Below are 15,120 nucleotides of genomic sequence, written 5' to 3'. Positions count from 1 at the left end.
ATACTGCATCAATAAACTACATGGAGATAGAGGGAAAACAAATACCACACTGTCCTGTTTCCTTTCCCTCAGAATCCTTGGCATTTAGGGTTATCCAGCAGAAGAGGAATCAAAGACAGTGTGGTAGTGACATGTCACCAGTATAGACATCAGGGAGAAATTGTCATCTTTTTAATGTACCTTTTCACCCTGCCATTTGTTGGCATGGTCTAATAGTATTGTTATCAATAAACCAAATAGAAAAAATTTGACAGAATGAAACACGTGTGTTTTTTAGACCTATGGAGAGATGCACAAACAATGGCATCTTAAATGCTTTCCTTTGCATGGGCCTGATACAAACCCAGAAAGTTATGATACCCTTTCTTGAGCTGACACCACTAGCACTAGGACTAGACATAAATGTTTCAACTTCCAAAAAAAGGACAGAGGTTCCAGGAAAATGACTGTATGGCTTGGCACAGTGCCAATACATATCAGTACAGCAGCACTTCAGTCTCTAATTTACATCAATTTAGGATTGACTGTATATTCTAGCTCATGTGGCATATATTGCTACAAGTAGACTTTCTCACTTAAACTTTTCTACCTACATGTTCATTCCTTCTTAGTCTTTTGCAAGAACAGAAAAAATATAACTGGATTCACTTCAGACTGATTTACTGATATGGTGCCACATCTTTCTTCTGAGAGCTGTGCTCACATATCCATGCTTAGGGAATGTTTACAGAAAAGCATTTTCCTTGCAGTGGCAAAGAGAGTTTTTTCTACTGCTGAGTCTATTTCAAAAACTTCACATCAGAGAAATAAAAAATAATGTTCCTCAATGTTCTTCCGGATTTTTTTTCCTGTCCAAAATATACATTTTTTGTTGCTGTTTAAAGAAAAAAGAAAAAAAAAGAGGAAGCATAAATACCAAGGTCTAAACTGTCCAGGGAGTGAAAAATACTTTTTCTTCAAACAAGAAGACCTGCAGGCCTGTTAAGTTTATGGTTTTCTTAAATGTGTTATACTCCTCAGATATCATCCTAAAGCTAGCACCCAAATTAGCAGTGGTTAGTTACACAAATAGCCCAAAATACATAGTGTGAGCCACTGCTGTTAAATTATGGCTAAATTTGGCATGGTTGGTAGAAGGAGGGGCAATACAACACTCAAACGCATGCAATAGGGATTGCCAGGGGACGTCAGCATGTGGGCTGACATCCAAAGCCAAATGAGGCCGACAGGCCTGTAGCAAAGAGTATATACTTGCTCCAAAAAGCCTCCTAAACCCTTCCTGTCTGCCAGCACTACGTACGCTTCCCTCCACAGCCAGTCACTACCCTACTCCTTATTTCCACCACCCCTTATCCTTTTCAGTACTGTCTTCAAACAAGGAGGCTAAAAGCACTCAGAAATTATAAAGCGAGAGAGAGACGCAGGGTAGCAGCGCTGCCTATGGACAGAGATGTAAAAGGGCAGGAGGAATAATCTGAACTGGACCAGAACCTGAGGGTCTGGTCAGGAAACAGGGCACCACAGCTCTAGAAGACAGAAGAAAGGCAGCATGCACAGACGCTTTTGTGATTAAAGCCATGTTTTAGCAAACTCCACAGTTGTTAGCAAGTTCTAGCTTCAGTCTGCAATGTGAAGTGTATGGATATTTTCCTGAAAACCAGGAAAAAAACCCTTCTCCAGCTAAATACAAAGGTTTTTCCCCAATCTGCTTTTCTCCACCACCAGAAGAATAGGGGAAACCCAACCCAACCATAAAAAGCACAACCAGAAACACTCATGGTCAGGACAGAACAGATACATACCAGAAGGAAAGAAAAGAAGGGGCACTGTCCTTCCTCTTCTCTGCCCCCTCACCATGACATTCCCTATGTCTTTCTACTTCACATGGTAAAGGAGTCGTGGTACCTCCCTATTGTCCCTTTCACTGCTTCAGCCATTCTTCTCTCATCAGCACTGTCAGATCAGCACTTGAGGAAAACCACCATCTCCCACCCTCTCAGACCAACAGTCATTGCTGATGCTGGGCACCTCTTCTCTTGCCCTGCACATCCATGATCCCTTCCCCAAGCAAGCAACATGTTTCCTGCAGACTGGCTCTTTTTAGACTTAGAGCATAATTCAGATTTTTAATTCTTTACTCAATCTCCTAAAGTATAACAACCAACTCTATACTATTATTACCACTTTCAGTGAGTATAAAAGACCAATCAGTTGCAAGAACACAATACTTGAAACACCCTCTGTTTTATCTAAGATATTGAACACTGGGTAGGAAAAGAAAACACCTTCCTATTTCTAAAAGTAAATAATCTCTAATCAGAGACTTCTGACAGCTATTCAGCCACTACCATTGCAGATGCTTAAATTCAAGTACAGCCTCTTCTCAACTTTTTCCCTGTGAGCAACCTAAGAGCCACCCACGGACTTTTTGTCATGCATATGATATCACTGCCTACTATACCAAAACAACTATATTGCCGTGAATTATAAATTTACAGTTGTTAGCAAGACAATTTTTGAATACTACAGCGAAAACTTTCTTGACATCAGATCTAGTCTATAAAACTACACAGACAATTCAGAATCGTCTCAGACTTAAGCCTTTTACACAACTAAATGTTGTGTCATCATTCCCTTGGTAACTATACACAAACACACAAACTCATAGGCATCTGCACATCCTGCTTTCAAGGCACTACTAGTCATAATTACTATCCATTCTGATGTCCATGAAATAAACACAGATAAAGTCACTATTAAGGCAATTTAAAGAAACTGCAGTTTTTATTACAACTTAAAACACAGGAAAATCATACTAGGACAAAAGGTGGCTAAGCCTGTATATGCCAGATATTTGGCAGTATTAATACCATCCTCATCACAGCAATTGCTAAGTGGAGCAAAATTCCAAAGCCAAGTCACATTTCAAACTCATTCACTGCAAATAAATCATTCAAGATCTATTTAAATTTCCACACTCAGAGGAAGTGGAAGAAGAAGGTTTGTTTTCATATTGGTTTTCTTCTATTTTCTGGAATACATTCAGAGTCTGTGATGACAAAGACACATAACTTTTCTGAGGCCACAGAGTTATTTAAATATATAAAAACATTACCAAATACTTTCTTCATCAGTGAATAAAGGCAATATAAACCCCTAACCATACAAAATAAGCACCTGGACCTCATATCTGCACCTGCAGGAAGCTAGAGCAGTGGTCTGTCACTGTGGCCGTGTTTTCCACACACATACTTATTTGGACTACAGTGAATCTAGGTGAACCAGCATCATCTCTTGCCATTTGCTATTCAATCTTTGCTCATAGGATCTCAACTCTGCCTTCACAAACAGGTAGTCATGCATAGCAAAGTATGGAAATCAGTAACGCTGCCAGTGCTGACTGTCTCATAAAAAGAGAAGTCAACTGTGTAGGACTGGAAACTCATGAATTTCCCAACTGCTTGCTGCCTCTGCAGGTACTATAACTCAGCTTGGATCTCCTCCTAATTAGATACCGCTCAGGACACCACCCTAGACCCATCTGGAGATCTATTCTTAGCTCCCACCTTTTTCTCTTTAAAGCTACTTTTTATATATCTAACACTACATAATAGGTGCATAGCACACTTCTGATACTCAACCCTAATTCCTCCCATCTCTCCCCAGATGCTTTCCAGAATGTAGAAGAGACTCCCTGAGTGAAAACAAAGTCTGTTTGGCCTAAGGTCCTGTCTCCAGCAATGGTCAAGGACAGACATTTGAACAGCATAAAAAACGAACAAGTACACAGTAACCCTTCCTTGGGTGCTCTTCCCAGGCTATGCAGTCTGAGGCTTGGAGCTTGAAAAACGAAAACTAGTGTCTTTATAATGGGCCAGTCCTTGATGGACTTCTGTCTCAACTTTGTGAGATCACATTTTCCATCCCCAATAACTGGGACATGGAGTTCCACAATTTATTTTCATCTCCTGTGATCGCCCATCTTCTTCCATCAGGTTTGAACTTGCCTCCTGAGAGATCTCTGATCTTTCCCTCTGCTCTCCCTGGAATTTCTCCAGTTGGTTCACAGCCTCCATGAGGAGTGCCAAAGATCAGGCACAGCATTCCCCAGGATGCCTAATTAGGCTGTGAAGATTACTAGAATACTTTCTCATAGCTTACAGAAATTATTTCTGTGTATACCTTTGAGTACAATATTTACCTTCTTTTTTAAGAACTACAGTATTACTTACAAGCTTTCACGTTCTGCTTTCACCTTTAAACCATTACCCACCCTACACACATTCCCAGTTTTCTGCTGGACTGCTGCACCACCTTGTTCCCCATCCAGTAAACATACACTCTCTAATTCCTCAACCAAATCAGACCCATGCACTAGCTCTAGTGAAGCACACTCCAGTTCTTCCTCTAATCATTTCTAGTATTGCCAAGATGAGTTCAAAATCGAATCCTTTCTCCCAGCAACCTTACCAGACACTTCACTAATCTAATAAACACTCTCCTTTTTTCATTCCTGTCAGTCATACTAAACAATGCAGTTTCAGGGCAACTCATTTCCAGTTTGAGAGTGAACCACTTAGACCTACTTGATGCATATTATTTTCCATCCAGCCACAAACATATTAAATAAGAATTTCATGCTGTCCCTGCTTCCCCAACTGGCTTGTCAGAGTGCCATGTCAGACTATGAAAAGCCTTAGAAACATCAACTATAACAATATCTGGCTTCTTTTCACCTACAACCCCTGCCAACCCATGGTGCAACACATTCTATTTGCAGGTTTTCAATACTTCAGAGCCTGTCTCTTCACTCATGGTCTCAAAATTTAACTAGTATGTTTACAATTATTTCAGTCAATTCCCTAAATATTCTACAGACAATTTTATCAGGCCTACACATCTATTTTACCATCGTACTCTTTAAACTGTTCCTCCCCTTTTGCTGTCTTAATTCTCAACCCTTTTCCATAACAGTTAGTTGATCCTTTTAGTGAAGACTGAACACTTACTGCTTCTCAGCATCATTAACCAATGCCCTTCTCATCAGAGTGAGTAGGAAGCCACATCCTTTGCTAGCCTTCTTGTTACCAATATGATATTTAAAAATCCTGTCTTATTATCTTTCACATTCCTTCTTACTAATGGTTTGGCCTTACCAATTTTGTCCTTTCTTACCTGTGCTACTTCTTTAAGCTCAGCCTTTGTAATCTGATCTCATTTTCAGTTACTACATACAGTTTTCCTTTTTTCTGTTGTTTTTTGGCCAGTGAGAAGATCCTGTTTAGTTACTTTATTTCTTACCTTTCTGCTCTGTTAGGGTAATGTGTACTTATCCTTTTAGTATGCATCCCTCAAGAGCTTTCTCCCTTTGCTTCCTTCCTTGTTTCTGACAGCATCCTACCTCCCAATTCCTTTGTTTATCATCATCACTTTTTTTCCCCCTAATTCACAGCCTTTATTTCGTTTTTCTCTCTTCTCCTCTTCCTAACAGCTGTAAAGCCCTTCCAGTTCACTGTAGCAACAGGGAACCCCACACTGGAATGCGTAACATTCCCTACTCTGTAAGAGTTGCCCCACTGTAATCATTTCTACTACATTCCACCCTTCTGAAAGTACTGTCAAACAGCCTGTAGGCACTTGATCTGCCACACCCTCCTTGGCTGAATATTGGTGAACATGATGACCAGAAAGACCTCATGCACAAACACGTAAGCTTTGAGTCACAGAAGGACTCTTTCCCTCAAATCTCAAACAGCAGCCAAGCACTAAAATAAAGCTCAAGTACTGGATGGGATAACTAGTCCCATTTTTCTGCAAACAACTTAAGGGGCCTGTTAGCAGGATGGATTCAACAACAGACACAGAAAACAGGGCTTTTTTTTCTTTTATGTACTCCAGCAATATGAAAGCCCATAAGAGAGCACATTCTTCTCTACTAGCTCCCTTGTCCTCCTTCCCAAAAACTTTTCTTCATTCTGATTTTGCATAGGTTATCTGCATATGCTGACTATTAGACAAGTTATGTTTCATGAGGCACAGCTACACATACTTTTGGAGGCAGAGGTTATGGATGTAAAATCACACAATTCCTCCTCTCTTGCTTTTTGGAATTTAAGGCACCAATGCAGAATTAGGCAGACAGAAGATGTCCCACTAAACTGCCAGCAAAACCCTTTACCCTGCAGATTTGCAGCATAGACAGCATAGTCACCAGTAACTCAGTCATTTTATTCTGACATAAGGTACAGATACAACTCAAGATTAACAACAGGGACTGGTATTCTTGGGCCATTTCACTCCATTTAGGTGTAACTTTACAACTTCCTATTCCTAGTGTTTTTCACTGTTTCACATACTAACATGATCAGAACCATATTATTAAATATGTAAGACATGCCTTCTGGTAAAAGCAGATTTTCACTGTCTGTGTGGAGTATCACTACATGTCTGAGCTTGACAAATGTTCTCACAGACTATCATGTTTCATAAATCCTAGTTTAGTATTTACCACACTCTAGCTCAATAATCTCTGTTAACAAGTAAGTTTGCTCCTCTCCAGAAATACAGAAAAGGAGTGCAAATTAGTTAAAATATATAACTAATTTACAAACTATGCATGCTACTGTAAACAAAATTCTTCAGTAAGTTCACAAAGTAGTTCTCACTCACCATGCCTTAAATACATTATATTGTACATTAAATATCAGAAGCTCTAACTAAATCTTTTTCTTTAGAATTAAAAACATTCGCACTGTCATGTGTCATGAAAGCTTTTCTTAAAACTAATTTTTTTTTCCTACTTACATGCTACTTACTCTTTCCAATTCATTCTAGCAGGAACATAGAAAATACTTTACAGAACTTCTCGCAATAAGGCATAAGGTTTCTCAAACACTACAACACACAGCAAAGTCTGGGTAGCAAACCCTGTAAGACAACAACTCTTGCCAGTTCAAACTACATCTTTATTGATCAATGACTGGATAAATATGCACGGCAAGAGTCACCCTTCACTGAAATCACTGAAAACGAAATCATTCATGCTGGAAATTTAACTTGCCTGTCTGTTATTCCCATCATGGGGTTTTTTGCTGTTGTTGACCCAGAAAACCCAACAGCTCCAATTGCACACAAGCCATTGTTATCTTCTGCAGTCATTTTCAATCAAAGTGAGGATCTTTCTAATCTGCATCTCCACAGAAAGTGTGTCAAGGCTTGGTACAGTGCACAGAAACGTATTGAGTTAGTGCTTTGTGTTTTTCTGGAGTCCGCTGTAGGCAATGGAAAGCTATTCTCTTCTGATGATGCACTGACTTTTTTTTTGGGGGTTGTGCTTGCTCACACAAAGTTTACCTGTAGCAGTAACCTCCTGCTTGCAAACATTCAGTTGGTCTGTTTTCACTACATTTAACATAATTAACTTAATTTCTGTAGCAAAACACTGGTCCTAAACAATCTCCCTTGCTATACAATACATTTTGATTCTGAAATACCGAGCCAAGTTCAAAATATCAGCACTTCTTTAAATGCATGTGCACTTTCTCCCTCACTCCAAAGAATACCCACTAACCACTTATTAGTAAATACATTTGCCTTTTGTTATATAAAAAGCACAATAATAATGTGAACCAATCTCCACCACTAAAGCCTTTCTCTAATGGACAATTTCCCATGAATCACTCAGATACCAAAATTCCCCTTCCAGTAACATTAAAATAGTAAATGTTTTATCATCCATCAGAAGGCATATATATTTCTTATATAAAGGAAGGGTTATATTATCGAAAGAAAAAAACCCTGTACCTCTAATTCAACAATCAAAGGATCCTTTTATGGAGCTAATTCAGAAACTTAGACTAGTACATGTATCATATTGAGTTGCTACTGGAGAACCAGGCTGAAAAGCAACTGCAGAAGCACTTTGCTAGGCTGGTATGTAATAGCTCTTACACTTAGGCACTTGGCTGAACTTTGCCTACAAGATTAAACATCCCTAATAAAAACTGTGTCCTCAGCCTGTCCTCTGTCTCCACCATCCAACTCCCAACTCTGCACCCATCTCAGTTCCATCAGCACAAATATTTGCACACTGAACCAGAGGACCTGTCTGCCTAAAAAACCATTCAAACAAAATAAAAACTTTTTCAGTCACATCAGATTTTCAGAGCAGTTAATCCCCTGTTTTTGCTGTCACCACGCAAGGAAAAATACAGAGCATACTGCCAGCTTAGGCAACAGTGCCACTGAATTTGCAGCCTAACCAAGGTAGGTTGTTCAGTGTCAGATAAAGCAACATTTTCTGGGCACTAATATATGCAGTAATGATGTCATTTAAAGATTTTGTGTGCCTGGAGATATGCTTGGGTTTTTTCCTTCAACTGCAACAGCTGGCCTAATAAAACCTCCTCCTTCTGCCTTCCTTCAGTCTAGTTCAGCTATAGCAATATCACTACATATTTTATCTTATTATTTTGTTCTTCAGTGAAGAATTTAAAGCTTTAGGATCTTACACTGACAAACTGCTTTTGCTTCTCTCTGACAACTTGCTTTCTCTCTGAGTCAGAACTAATCCACTCCTGTAGCACTTTTGGATACACACCTTCAACATTACATCCTCTGTTTGAGGGCAGTTCCCTTGCTTCTGGCCCTTAGTTTTGCTTACGTATTTGTTCACAGAGAACAAATGACTAACAGATTATGTAACCTGACTAAAAAAAATTGATGGCCACATACTAAATGTTAAGAATTTTCCAAGAGGACTTGCAAACTATACACTGTATACTGAGCTACTCAACATCTTTTTTTTTTCTGTTCCATTTATCAAGTAAAAAAAACGTAGACAATTCAAAGATATATTTAAAAGACAGGAGAAAGATTAAAAGTTAATAATGCACTACAGCATTTCTCCTTTTTCCTCACTGTATCCAGTCTGATATAGTGTCATACCTGTTCCTGATCACCCACCGCTCACTCTGACTTTAGCAGCTCCCAGGGATTGTTCTGTAGGCTCAGCCGACAAGAGACATCCACATATTTTCACAAGCTTGGAATTACCAGTTGTTTGTCTGCCTTTTAATGTTGAAAAGGACAACAACAGACAGGTTGAAACTCATCCAAGGCTCACTGAACTCAACGTTAAAGCAGAACAGAAGCAGGAAATAAAAGCCAGTATAGTCAGAAGAAGAAAAGGAAATTATTTTTCTTTTAATAATTTTTTCTTTCAAAAGAAAACAAAAAAAGTTAGTTGGTTTAGGTTTGTTTGGTTCCATATCAAAATACTACCAGGAAAGGTTTGAAGAGGAATTGTGAATTTAAAATGGCAAGCTCATTACTAATAGCATAATAAATACATCAAAGTTATTTTCTCCACAGAACAAAAATTTTCCTTTATCCACTGCTGAATCCTCCACTATGTCTAGATCCTAGATTTGGCCTAAACTTCTGAATAAGCAAATCTAAAATTGGCAGGTAATGTGTTATGGACACTTAAGAATTAGGACTGTAGGCATGACAGACAGTCTGTTTTACCTGCATGCAAATTGTAGTTGCCAGCAAATTTTTCTTCCTAAAGTAATTGCCTTAGGCATACATCACCACAATTGTTAGTGTTAGATTAGGACACTAACAGATTAGGTGCATAAAACTGATTTAAATCAGAAATGAACACTGATTTTTTTTTTCATCAGCCATACCACCACAGTGAAATTTGCCTCAGGTTTATGCTTTTACAGTGGCTGCTGGAGGACATGACACCTGATAACAATAACTGGATAAACAATATCCAAACTGTATAACTGTCAACGCATAGTTCTGGAAAACTTTTCTGAATATTTGAAATACCAAGAAGAGTTTTGATCAGATATGCTTTTCTGCATCATGGGGCCATAAATATTTTTATCTGGTCAAACGCACTCCATCACACTCAAAGCCTCAGTCTTCTCTACAGGCTGTGAAAAGAGGTGGGCTTTCATGAAGGCATTGAAATGAAGGTGTGATACTTCCAATTAAGGCATTTATATTAACTATAAAACATTAATAGAAGAATTAGACGAGCGATAGAGAAAGTGCATTATAGCAGGGTAGATTTTTCAGGACCTCATGCTGCCCCTAGACTCTCTACTTTTAACAGATAAAAAGCTAGAGTTTGGATGTCATTTATACTGCCTCATACTAGGAGCAGTGGGAAAGCTGGACTATCCATATAAAATATTTTCTTTCTCATGAGGACAAATCTCCAGGAGGACATCTCTATGCTTCTGTTCTCAGCTGACCTTTCTGAAAGGGAACACTGACCAGGATATCTCAGCTCTTCAGCTATTCAGAACGGCCACCACATCCTCTACTGCTGCCTGGTGGCATAGATCAAATCAGCTTGCTCTTCAATCCCCAGTCTGTCCACAATTCAGTTCTTGATTCTTAAAAATTTGCCTTTCTTCAAATGCAGAGTCTCCAAGTAACGGTGTCTGACACACTCATCTTCACTACTGTCCTCAGGTCCTCCCATTCTTAGGGCATGAGAAGCAGCTTCAGTTGCTTTATTACCTTGTTTGTTGCACCCTTACCATTCTCACACATGCTTCCACATTGCACCTTGACAAGCTACCAAGTAAGCAGCTACTTTTTCAGTGGCCCCACTACATTGACCAGAGTACTTCCTGGCTCCTCAGAAATCCCACATCCATCCCACTTTGCTACTCCTGTTTATTTTCAGAGTTTAAAATGAGTTAGCACATCCACACAACCAATTGCCATCCAGCACAGTTGCCCAACTGCAAACAGAGCCAGCAGTGTACGAGTTTATTTTCCCATAGCGACTTTTACTTGGTAAAATAAAGTTCCTATTTTAGTACCATTTAGAAGTTGAGATATTTTGGGAGCAACAAAATATTTGCGTGAGAAGGCAAATCAAATATTTCCAGACCAAGTCCATTCCCTTACCTTTCTCAAAGACCATTTCCCTGCTCAAGATGGTCTCGTTATCTCTGATCACTTCTCCCCTTACGGTGACCTGCGCTGGGCTGTCCGGCAGCAGAGCTACCCCAACAGTCAGGTTTGCTCCAGGCCTGATGTTCCAGGGAACTGCCACAAGGAACGTAGGTCTAGAAAGTCCAAACGGGCAGAGGGAGAAAGGGCAAGCAGTGAAATACAGTCTCAAAAAAAAGTAACAGCGTCCATATAAAGACATACGATACATGTTGCAAATCTCTCCCGTTGCTCCCCGCTGCGGAGGCTGGAGGTGATGCTCACCCACTGGGCGCTCCTGGGCGCGCAGGGCGGGGAGCGGGGAGCGCTGCTCTGCAGCTCTCCGGACCGGCTCCAGCCCGGCGCCGGGAGCCCCGGGAAGCGCTCGCTGCCCCGCAGCCCCCGCGCCGGGCGGGAGAGGAGGGGAGGTGCGGCGCCCCCGCCTGCCCCCGGCCCCACGTACCCGGCTGCCGCGGCGCTGCAGAGGAGGAGGAGGAGGAGGAAGCGGACATTGCGGCGGCACCGCGCCATGGCTCTCCGTGCACGCTGCCCGAGGGATCCGCCGCTGTGCGCAGGGCCAGGGCCGGGGCTGTGTCTGTGGCCGGGCGGGAGGCGCCTTCGCGGGCGGGGGAGGGAGAGAAGGGAGAGGCCGGCGCTGCCCCAGCGCCAGGCTCTCCAAGGCAGCAGCACCCGCGGGGGCGTTCCCGAGGCAGGCCCGGGGGAGCGGGGGGGGTGCCCCGACGGCGCGATATATCCATGTACACAGGGATACCCACGGGGGCATTTCACCTTCCTTCGGCCAGCGCTCTCCGCATCCTCGGGCTGATGCAGCTGAGGAACGGGTGGGATTCTCAGACAAACACAACACCCTATAAAAGGAACACCGAGGGCAATGTCTTCTGCCTGCAGCTCCGAGAAGAGCGGCGATCTGATGTGGGGTGCTGCCCGGTAATCTACTGGGAGAGACCGCAGAGGCGCACTGGCGTGGGGCTGGAGTTCGGAGGCGAGTTGGGAACGGTTCAGGGTCTGAACAGGGAGAATGATGCTGGCAGAAATTCAAGGAGCCTCGTAGCAACTTAAACGTGAACCGATTGGTAATGTAGCTCTGGCTGGATTGCCCTCTGTGACCACTCTCCACAAAATAAGGTCATGTCCACTTATGCATCTTAACCCACCTTCAGAGTCCAAATAGTGCACTGAAACAGCTTGGTGAGCTTTTGTTCCTTTAGCATGTTCATTGTAATTGTGTAGACACATCTAATGTTTTGATTTATCAAGATTTTCATTCCTGCACAAGTTTAATGCATTTAGAAATTCTACCCAGTTCTTGCAGTCTGTCTCTTCAGAAGTGCTGGGCTGGCATCCTCTGCATTATGTTACGCAGAAAAAATACAGTCAGTTATAGTCCTGAGCAGAAGCATCATGTTATGTTCCCATGAAAATCAGATATGAACAGTATCTGATGTACATAAACATCTGTTGTATCTGATGTACATACATCATATGTACATAAACACTGTTCTAATTGTATCACAGGCAGTCATGCAGTCTTTTCACATTGTTTAAATTTGCTTTTACAATTTTTCATACTTCTGCTGTTTCTTATTGGAGCACCAGTCTTTGTAGTGACAGGAGAAAGGGTGCCACCTCTGTAGACTAGGGCAGGCATGATAGTACAGCAACCACAGCTGATGCTTGAAAAGTCAATCTTGGCAACTCCTCACCTGCAAAAGGTGCATGAAGACGCAAAGTTTGGGAAATGTTTGCGGTTGTTTTTAGTAAGTCCTTGTTACATGTGAGAAACAGCTATGGAAGATGAACAGTCACTGCCACTCCATTTCATGGAGTTGGTGGGAAAAAGAGCTTATAAGTAGCACTGCATCCTGAGTACCCCAGCCTCAGATGATAAAGCTACACAGAGTACACATTTCTCCAGTCTCTGTCACTGAACCCAACTGGCACTCCACCACAGCTGTCATTACCAATCAGCTGTCTCAGTCTCCAAAACAGGATGGTCACATCCAAACCTCCTATCAGGTATGGTCCATGCTAACCCCCAAACCGTACCATGAATTGTTCAAGACAATACTCAGTGGCCAGGGCAAAACCATGCCAAGGTCAACTTGAGGGTAGAGACAATCAAGTTCCAGCCCCAAGAACATTTGCTGGCACTGTTTAATTCATTAGCATGAATGTAGCCCAAAAGTTCATTAGTGAAAATGCTTGCAAATGTCACAGATTTTGCCGTTTTGCAACAGTATTATGGACTTCCACCTTCCCTTTTTTCCCCTAAGGTCTTGTTATTTAAAGATACTTTGGTATATGTATTTGATCTCTTCTTCTACAAAAATGCCAATAAAGAAATTGTATAGCAAAAAGTAAGAGAATAAATGGATTATAATTATTAGGATTTCATCTGTCCTGCATAGATTTAGAACAAATAAGAAATGGAGAAACAGATATTGTTAAATGCCATTCCATAAAAACATATAAGCTTCATTTCTTACACATGTATCTGAGTGCATAGATCCAGAGACATTTTCATAATTTCATTTCCAAACAGGATACACTACACTGTAAGTACATGTAAAGGGTTTTCATGGCTAAACATACCATTTAGGAATCAAATATGGTATGTAAGGATTTTGTAAGCTCCCAGTTAGCAGAAAGCTAAAGCACATATTAGCCCATTCAGACAAAATTTCAAGAGTCATGTCTTACTAACATCTAAAAAAGGTCTTGATTTGCAAGTGTTCTGCAGCTGCTAATTTTCATTGTAATATAAGCTGTGATTTCCCTGAAACACCACTTCAACTCCTACATTCTTTTATCAAATGTGGTCCTTCTTTGGTGCCCAAACAACACTAAATACTGTATGTACCTGGACAGAAAGTACTTTTCCTGTGAGATGGTTCTCATGAGAAAGCCCGCACTAGGAGCTCCCTCTCCCATTCCCCATTCAGCACCTCCCAGCTCTGCAGTCTGCAGCCCTGCCAACTCTACTCTGCAGCCTGTGCCATACAGTTCTTTCTAGAGAGAGGTTTACTACTAATTCAGCTCATTTCAGTGGTCCCATTTGCAACACAGTCCCAGTCCTCCAGAAGTAGCTATCAGCACAGCATGTAGACAGGAAACTGTGAAGCATGAACAGAAAAGAAGTGAACCAAGAAAATTTTAAGCCAACTTCAGCTCTATAGCCAGTGAATGCCTATAACTATACCATGTATTTCAAGCCTCCTCTGCACATTTCTCTGCACAGCAACAATAAAAATGAGTCATGAATAATTGGAGAATTAGCACAGTCAGAGAGAACTGGGCTAAGCTGGTATGCCATTCATGCTCACAAAGTGTTAAGCTATTTGTTCTGTTGGACTTGGGTATCAGGTAGGCATCATTGATCACACAGCCCTACCAGTTACAGGAGCATTACATTCCCCTGCGCTCTGTTAATGACGCAGTTTGTGCTGAACTGGTCAAACTTCAACTTAGGGGCACCAAGATTTGAAAAGCTTTTGCATACCCACCGGCTTCTGTTATAGGGTACAAAATATTCTCAACTAAAAAATATCTGTCCATTCAGAACAGGCAGAAGAAATAGATCACATTATTACTAATTAACTGCTAGGACATCTGTGTTTTAGCTAAACAGAAGACCTTAGCTGGGCTACACATCATTTCCAAGACCATAGAAACCATTTGTCAGTGTCTCAGGCCTAAGCATGTTTAAATGCCTGTTTCTGACAAACACCTGAGAGACTAAGTTGTGCACAAAGATCACCATGCAAAGGAAATTTGTTTTGGACCTGATGTCTCCATATTAGGAATCATTTTAAAGAAGTATAACTCAGCAGGAAAGGATTTAATAATCTTTGACTGCTCCAAGCCACTCAAAGGGGCACCCTGGAGACACAATTTGGGAGGTTGTTGTGTTCAGCATGCCAACCAGGGAAGCTAGATGAAAAATCCCTCTCTGTTCAGTTTTCATATTCTGGAGTCAAGCAAGCATTACCACATTCAATTTTACACCCATCTGTGATATGTCATCATAATGAAAATTCTACTTTTACCACCTCCACTGCTACCCAGGAACCTTATTTTGCTAGTCCTTCACATTGTCTTACAAGCAGAGCCTGTAAAGGCTGCAAAAATAATCTCCAG

At 41.2% G+C, this 15,120-nt stretch overlaps 1 protein-coding gene across 1 annotated transcript in view; it reads right to left on the bottom strand.

Annotated features, from left to right (window-relative positions):
- The window catches only part of CD109 (CD109 molecule), a 74,346-nt gene extending 62,760 nt beyond the window's left edge, over nt 1-11,586 (bottom strand). Inside the window, exons 1-2 of the mRNA XM_027645073.1 lie at nt 11,426-11,586; nt 10,939-11,099 (exon numbers count right to left, since the gene is read on the bottom strand). Of these exons, the coding sequence (XP_027500874.1) occupies nt 10,939-11,099; nt 11,426-11,493 (229 nt within the window). The 5' untranslated portion in view covers nt 11,494-11,586. The remainder of the gene's footprint in view (nt 1-10,938; nt 11,100-11,425) is intronic.
- Between the last annotated feature and the right edge of the window lie 3,534 nt (nt 11,587-15,120).

The sequence above is a fragment of the Corapipo altera genome, unplaced genomic scaffold, assembly GCF_003945725.1.
Source record: "Corapipo altera isolate COAL_440 unplaced genomic scaffold, ASM394572v1 2, whole genome shotgun sequence".
NCBI classification, from domain to species: domain Eukaryota; kingdom Metazoa; phylum Chordata; class Aves; order Passeriformes; family Pipridae; genus Corapipo; species Corapipo altera.
The sequence above is the reverse complement of the archived record's forward strand: the minus strand, read 5'-3'. Positions and strand labels throughout refer to the sequence as shown.